Source organism: Cajanus cajan, chromosome 7 (genome assembly GCF_000230855.2).
Source record: "Cajanus cajan strain Asha chromosome 7, NIPB_CcT2T_4, whole genome shotgun sequence".
In the NCBI taxonomy this organism is placed as follows: Eukaryota; Viridiplantae; Streptophyta; class Magnoliopsida; order Fabales; family Fabaceae; genus Cajanus; species Cajanus cajan.
In genome coordinates this window covers 33601985-33609467 of record NC_138523.1, presented here as the reverse complement: position 1 = coordinate 33609467, position 7483 = coordinate 33601985, and the positions used below count along the sequence as shown (strand labels likewise).

The following is a 7483-nucleotide window of genomic DNA, read 5'->3' as shown; positions in this document are numbered from 1 at the left end:
CATATTTATTTTTATATTTTTAATAGTGTTAAAAAGATGGACATTTAAAATAATATTTATAAAATTTAACATTGTAAATTATTCAATAATATGTGATCTGATAACTCAAAAATTAAGTTATAAAATGATAATTATATTTCTTTATATACTCTAACACATCTATCATATAAGATAAATTCATAAGTTTGTTGAAAGATAAATTTATATTTTAGTCACGATTTTGAAATTATATAATGAAAAAAAATCGTGTACCTCATGTTAAAGGAAGTATATATAAAATTGTTAATAAAATATAAGTTCATTAAGATAATATACATAATACTTCAAAAAAAAACTTTTAAATTCTAATAAAAAAAATTATCTTGTAGATTGCGACGGTTTATAGTAAACCATCGCATAAACCGTCACAATGCTGAAAATTTTGCGACGGTTTATGACTAACTGTCGTAATGTTAAAAAAAATTTGCGACGATTTATGATTAACTGTTGCAATGTTAAACAAATTTTGCGACAGTTTACGATAAACCGTCGCAATGTTGAACAATTTTGCGATAGTTTATGATAAACCGTCGCAATGTTAAACAAATTTTGCGATGGTTTACGATAAACCGTCGTAATGTTGAACAATTTTGCGACGGTTTTTAAAAATTATCGTATGAAGGGTCGCAATATCAAAGCGACGACGGTTTCTAGATAACCGTAGCAATTTGTCCGTCGCAATTTATCATTTTCCTTGTAGTGTGGATATCCTTTTGAAGTGATTATAATGTCTTTCTATTAAATTAAAATACTATGATATAACAAAAGTTAAATATCGTAACACAAATAGTTGTGTTACGTAAAATACTACAAATATCAATTTCAGTCTTCTCCTTTGAAGTTAGAATGAGTCTCCTCGACTTCTTGTTTTTAGAATAGTGTTGATGTCTACAAAAAGAAACTCCGACGATTAAGTTAGTTTAGATGTCCTATAAATCTCTTTTTTTTCTTTATATAACCACATTTGTTAATTTTTTTAAAAATTTTATAACCGTCACAGTTACCGTGTGTGTTAAGTCCACATTTTGACACGTGAACTTGGTATATAAACTTATTATATCACATTGAAAATATAAATATTCGATGTCATCAACGTGACAATAACAAAATATATAGCCGAACTTACATTATCTAACAAGGTCGGTATATAAGTACACTACAACAAAATTTATTATTACCGATAATTATTTAACGATAATACATTAATTGCCTTTATTTTATTATTTAATAAAAGTATCAATGACTAATATATATAATGACCACTAAAAATGTATTTATATCACACCAAAATTTATTAATAGCGACAATTATTTATTAAGAAAAATTTTAGTCTCACATCGACTAGAAATAAGATAATTAAGTAGTATATAAATGGATGATAATTCTCACATTACAAATTTGTTTTATAGGGTTGAGTTAGACCTATAGCTTACAAGTCTAAGTTGGTATGAGATTACTCACCAATAGGGGTGGGCAAAATGAACTGAACTGAACTGAACTTATAAAAATTATACTGAATTGAACTATTTTTTGTATTATTGAACTGAACTTAACTATACTATAAAAACTTGAACTAAACTGCAATTTAAACTTGTATGGTCCAGGTCGGATTCCGACCCACCTCTCACATACACCATTTAGACTGTAACCCTCACCAATCACTCTTCGAAGAGTGATTCAGTCGGAATCCATCTTGTTTTCTCCAGATTAACTAAGTCGGTCTATTCCCGATCCCTTAACCTTTCTAAAAGGTTGCTCGGTCTTTGTCCGATGTGGTCCCTCCATGCAAGTAACATAGGAGATATCTCAGTCTACCTACAACGCGAACCATAAGGGCTGAACATTGAGCCCTTTCGCCTTATAGGCTTAGGGCTGGAAGGCAAGTGTACCGTCCCGGTCGGATGCTGACCAGGTCCCTCCCCATTTTGCCAGTCGACTACGGCCCTGGCTGACCCATTCTCTCGGAGTCACTCGGCATATATCCGACTCGGACCCTCTATGATAAGTTATGTTGGTCAGATACCGACTTAACTCGCCCAAGAGAACCTACTCGGCCGTTAGCCGATGGTGCATTTAATATGGACCTAGTCGGTCGGGGACCGATTTAACCTTGGCATATAGGAGCCACCCAAGGGTAAGAACAAGGTCCCACTACTCACCATTAAATATTTTCTAGATTAGACAGTTAAGGAAATTCCTACATTCTCGGGGCCTAGGAGGCCCGTAAGCGAGAAACTATAAAACTAAAAACCCTAGAGTTGAGAGGGCAAATTACACTTTTGAATGCTCTGGCTCTAAGGCACGATCTAGGAAAAAACCCTAGTCCACCCTTTGGCCGGAACATTTTGGTGCCCACCGTGGGGCTACGGTGAAATTTTTCCTGCGCCCCAAGAAATACAAGAAACCTACACTTTACCATGGCGAGAGGCGACAATAACAATAACAACTCACAACCCCCTACCATGGAGGAGATGATGGCCATGATCAATGGCTTAAGGGAGGAGAATGCACGATCTAGGGAGAGAGAGGAGGCCATCCAACGAGAAAATAAGGAGATCAGGAGGCGAGCAGATGAGATGTAGGCCAGAATAGCAGCTAGTACCAGGTCAGTGGAGGAAGACGCCATGATGGACGTCCCCAGGGATTTTCGGCCTTTCTCGGAAGCCATAGAGGCCGAGATCATCCCCAGGGATCATCGGATACCCCAAGTCGAACCTTTTGATGGAACGCAGGACTCTAGCCAGCACTTGACGGATTTCCGAGCTCAAATGTTGATTTGCGGTGGGAGCATGGAAGTTCGCTGTAAACTTTTCATGGGCACGCTCAAGAAAGCCGCCCTTGACTGGTTTAGCGGTCTCCCTGACCGGTCCATTACTGACTTCGACATTTTCAGTCGGCTCTTCATGGCACAGTTTTCAGCCAACAAGAAGAAGCCGCCGATCACGTCAGATTTGTTCGATCTCAAGCAGCAGCGGGAAGAGTCGTTGAAGGACTTTCTGCAAAGATTCAATGAGGTCGCTTTAAGGATAGCATCTTTGGATGAAAGGATGGCTTTCATCGCATTCCAGAAGGGACTGAGGTCTGGAGCTTTCGACATCGCGCTAGAAAGAGAATATTGCCAGACAATGTGGGAGGTGAGAGCCTTCGCGCTGAGTCACATTAAGATGGAGGAAGGGCAGATCAGCAAGAGAGCAGCGGAGAGCCGAGAGGCAGGGGGCAGTAATAAGGAGGGTAACAAGCATCTCCAACCGCGGTCGGACTGGATTAAGCGACGTGATCGTTACAACACAAAATAGGGTAACTATCGGTAGGACGATCATGTCGGTCGGCCAAGGGCCGAGTGGACACACAATAGGGAAGAAGAGAAGTTTACTCCACTCAACGTTCCCAGGCGGCACGTACTGCATGACGTCAACAGCGCGTCACTTTTCGAGTTCCCCGCGGTGACTGACCGACAGTTGGGACCCTATAAAACCAATTGGTGCGAATTCCACCGGACCCATGGGCACACTACCGAGAATTGCTTCGTTCTCGGTAGACAGATTGAGCGCCTCATCAAGGAGGGACGTTTAAAAAAATTCATTGCAGGGAAGCAGGAGGAGGGCTCGTCCGACAGGCGACGTAGGCGTGAAAGAGAAGACACCAGAAGAGGAAGGCGTGAAGGGAGGTCTCCCCCGAGAGATCCTCCAGAAAAAAGTACAAAGACTCACCAGCAAGCCGTCCATGGAGACTTAAACACTATAGCGGGGGGATTCGCTGGAGGGGGCCCGACATCAGCAGCATGGAAGAGATACTCTCAGTTGGTGTTATCGTGGTCTCAGACTGGGTGAAACCATCTCGGCCACCTATCACGTTCTCGGACGCTGACTTCGAAGGTGTGTCCCCACATGAGGATGACCCGATAGTCGTCTCGGCGATAGTCATGGGTTACAACGTGAAACGCGTACTGGTGGACCAAGGCAGCTCGGCGGACATAATGTTTTGGGAAGCTTTCGTCGGGATGAAAATTCTGACTGACCGTCTCATGCCATATGCAGGTACATTAGTTGGTTTTTCAGGTGATCAGGTAACAGCTAGGGGATGCGCCAACTTGGAGACAACTTTCGGCCAGGGAGACCACATGAAGATTATCACTGTCCGATACCTGGTGGTCAATGCTCAGTCGTCCTATAGCATATTAGTCGGACGACCGACATTGAATAAGTTGGGAGCAGTTGTCTCCACACCCCACTTGAAGCTGAAGTACCCTTTACCCAGCGGAAAGGTTGGGGTCCTCTGTGTTGACCAAGAAGTCGCAAAGAAGTGCTACGAGGACAGCCTGAGGGCGAGGAGACAGTTATATGTGACACAGGTTGATCGGGGGGTCCAGTCAATCGAGTTAGATCCGAGGATGACTCACTTCGATTCCCGACCAGCCCCAGCGGAAGATGTGAAGGAAGTTAGCTTGGCCGAGGGAAAAACGGTCAAGATTGGTGTGTCTTTGGCTAAAGAAGATGAGGAAGGGTTGCTGACCGTATTGAAGAGCTACGTGTCGGCTTTTGCATGGAGTGCTGGCGACATGCCAGGCATTGATCCCGACTTCCTATGTCACCGTCTCATGGTCGACCCCAATGCGAAGCCGGTGATTCAAAAACGACGAAAGTTTGGAGAGGATAAGAAGAGGGCCATAGCCGAGGAGACGAAGAAATTGTTGACAGTTGGTCACATTCGGGAAATCCAATACCCGACGTGGCTAGCAAATGTGGTAATGGTACGAAAGAGCAACGGAAACTGGAGGATGTGCACGGACTTCACCGATTTAAACAAAACTTGTCCAAAAGATTCATACCCGCTACCCAACATAGATTGTCTAGTCGACAACGGATCGGGATATGAATTATTGAGTTTCATGGACGCGTACTCGGGGTACAATCAGATCAGGATGCATCCTGCCGACGAAGATAAAACAGCATTCATAGCCGACCAAGCCACCTACTGTTACAAGGTGATGCCTTTCGATTTGAAGAACGCAAGGGCGATGTACCAGAGGCTCATGGACAAGGTGTTGGAAAATCAGTTGGGAAGGAATGTTGAGGCATACGTAGACGACATGGTCGTCAAGTCGCCTAGCGTGTCTCGACATTTTTTCGACTTACAGGAATCGTTTGACACTCTGGCACGATACCAGCTGAAGTTGAACCCTGCAAAGTGCTCTTTCAGCGTCCAAGCAGGGAAATTCCTCGGATTCCTTTTGACTCATCGTGGTATTGAGGCGAATCCTGATAAGTGTTCCGCAATAATCAATATGAGAAGTCCTGCGACAGTAAAAGAGGTTCAGCAGTTGACGGGGAGGATGGCCTCCCTCTCTCGATTTCTTGCAAAGGCAGCGGACAAGTCGTTACCCTTGTTCCAATGCTTGAGGAAGAACGATCGCTTTGCGTGGACCGATGAATGTGAAAGAGCTTTCGGCGAACTTAAGCAGGCTCTCACCTCACCGCCAATCCTCACTAAACCACAAATCGACTTCCCTCTGTTGGTATACTTGTCGGCGTCCGACAACGCCGTCAGCGCAATCCTAGTGCAAGAAAAAGGTAACTCCCAACTACCTGTTTATTTTGGTAGTAGGGTGCTACAAAGGGCGGAAGTCCGCTATCAAAAGATCGAGAAGTTGGCGCTTACCTTAGTGATAACCTCGAGAAAGCTCAGACACTATTTTCAGAGCTACGAAATGGTAATCCGAATGGACTACCCGATCAGGCAGGTTCTGCAAAAGCCTGACCTGGCGGGGAGGATGATGAAATGGTCAATCGAGCTGTCGGAATTCGCAATCAAATATGAGCCGAGAGGTGCCATCAAAGCTCAAGCACTGGCCAATTTCTTAGTGGAGTTGACTTCACCCGCCGAAGAGGTTTCTTCTGGAGAAAGTGAGTGGATCTTATCCGTTGACGGTGCTTTGAACTTGGGCGGCAGTGGAGCTGGGATCGTCCTTGAGGGTCCTGGAGGCATACTCTTGGAATAGTCACTACGGTTCGAGTTTCGTGCGAGCAATAACCAAGCAGAGTACGAAGCACTATTAGTAGGGATGACTTTGGCAAAAGAAATGGGTGCAACAAGCCTGTCGGCCAGGAGCGACTCACAACTTGTGACGGGGCAGGTAGCGGGAAATTTCCAGGCGAAGGATCCCCAACTAGCTCGGTACTTGGAAAAGGTTAAAGTCATGTCGGCTGGCTTTACCAATTTTTCGCTGAATCATGTCCCTAGGGAGAAAAATTCACGAGCTGATCTCTTGTCCAAGCTAGCAAGCACAAAGAAGACAGAGGCTACTCGGTCAGTCATCCAAGAGACATTAACACAGCCGAGTATAAACGAGGTGCAAGGAAGTGTCCTATTCATCCAGGAAGAGCTTAATTCGTGGATGGGACCATACATCGCATATCTGACTCGGGGGGAATTGCCGGAGGACAAAAGGGAGGCATTGTTGGTGCAAAGGGAGTCGGCCCGGTTCGTAGTCATCAATGAAAGACTGTACCGAAGGGGCTTTAGCTCTCCTCTACTAAGGTGTTTGACCGTGTCGCAAGCACAGAGAGTGATGGATGAAGTGCATAGTGGAATGTGCGGAAGTTATATCGGAGGTCGAGCCCTAGTGTACAAAGTTGCCCGAGCAGGGTACTTTTGGCCATCCTTGAGGAACGACTGCGTCAATTGGGTCCAAAAGTGTGATGGGTGCCAAAGACACGCGACCCTGCACCATTCCCCAGCTGAATGACTACATTCAATCTTATCCCCCTGGCCTTTCCACAAGTGGGGTATTGATATTCTCGGTCCATTTTCGATCGCGGTAAGGCAACTGAAATTCTTGATAATAGCTGTGGACTATTTTAGCAAATGGATCGAGGCGAAGCCAGTTGCAACCATCTCAGCAGAGAAGGTTAGGGCGTTCCTTTGGAAGAATGTGGTGTGCAGGTACGGAGTTCCTCAAGTGCTCGTTTATGATAACGGGACACAGTTTGCAAGTGCGAGAGTCCGTGATTTTTGTGAAGAGGTCGGCATCCGAATGACATTCACTTCTATTGAACACCCACAGTCTAACGGCCAGGCGGAGTCGGCCAACAAGGTAATTCTGTCAGGATTGAAGAAGCGTGTCCAAGACTCAGGTGCTTGATGGGTGGAGGAGCTTCCCCGAGTGCTATGGTCGTACCACACAATTGTTCATTCGTCGACCCAAGATACTCCTTTCAACCTGGTATACGGAACAGACGCCATGATCCCGATCGAAATTGCAGAGCCTTCAGTACGCACTACAACTTTTTCTGAAGAAGAATCCGACCAGGGAAGACGAGTCGATTTGGACTTGATCGCAGAGACAAGGGAGAGAGCAAGGATAAATCAAGTAGCAGCCCAGAGAAGAGCAACCTTCAAGTACAACACAAAGGTCGTTCCAAGAGACTTTGTTGTAGGAGACCTA

General features: G+C 44.7%; 2 protein-coding genes across 2 annotated transcripts; both read left to right on the top strand.

Annotated features, from left to right (window-relative positions):
- Positions 1-2666: 2666 nt before the first annotated feature.
- LOC145949965 (uncharacterized) lies at positions 2667-3335 on the top strand. The gene has a single exon (XM_083060871.1). The coding sequence runs from the start codon at positions 2667-2669 to the stop codon at positions 3333-3335; it is 669 nt and encodes a 222-aa protein (XP_082916997.1).
- Positions 3336-6100: 2765 nt separating this feature from the next.
- Positions 6101-7180, top strand: LOC145949964 (uncharacterized). The gene is made up of 2 exons (XM_083060870.1): positions 6101-6684; positions 6901-7180. The coding sequence occupies exons 1-2, from the start codon at positions 6101-6103 to the stop codon at positions 7178-7180; spliced, it is 864 nt and encodes a 287-aa protein (XP_082916996.1).
- The last annotated feature ends 303 nt before the right edge of the window (positions 7181-7483 follow it).

What these genes read in the sequence shown, in the direction of transcription:
- LOC145949965 (XM_083060871.1), top strand. Translation starts at nt 2,667, where the DNA reads ATGGACGTCCCCAGGGATTTTCGGCCTTTCTCGGAAGCCATAGAGGCC.
- LOC145949964 (XM_083060870.1), top strand. Translation starts at nt 6,101, where the DNA reads ATGACTTTGGCAAAAGAAATGGGTGCAACAAGCCTGTCGGCCAGGAGC. An exon ending in TACAAAGTTGCCCGAGCAGG is followed by an intron (nt 6,685 to 6,900) that starts GTACTTTTGGCC and finishes GGACTATTTTAG; the next exon opens with CAAATGGATCGAGGCGAAGC.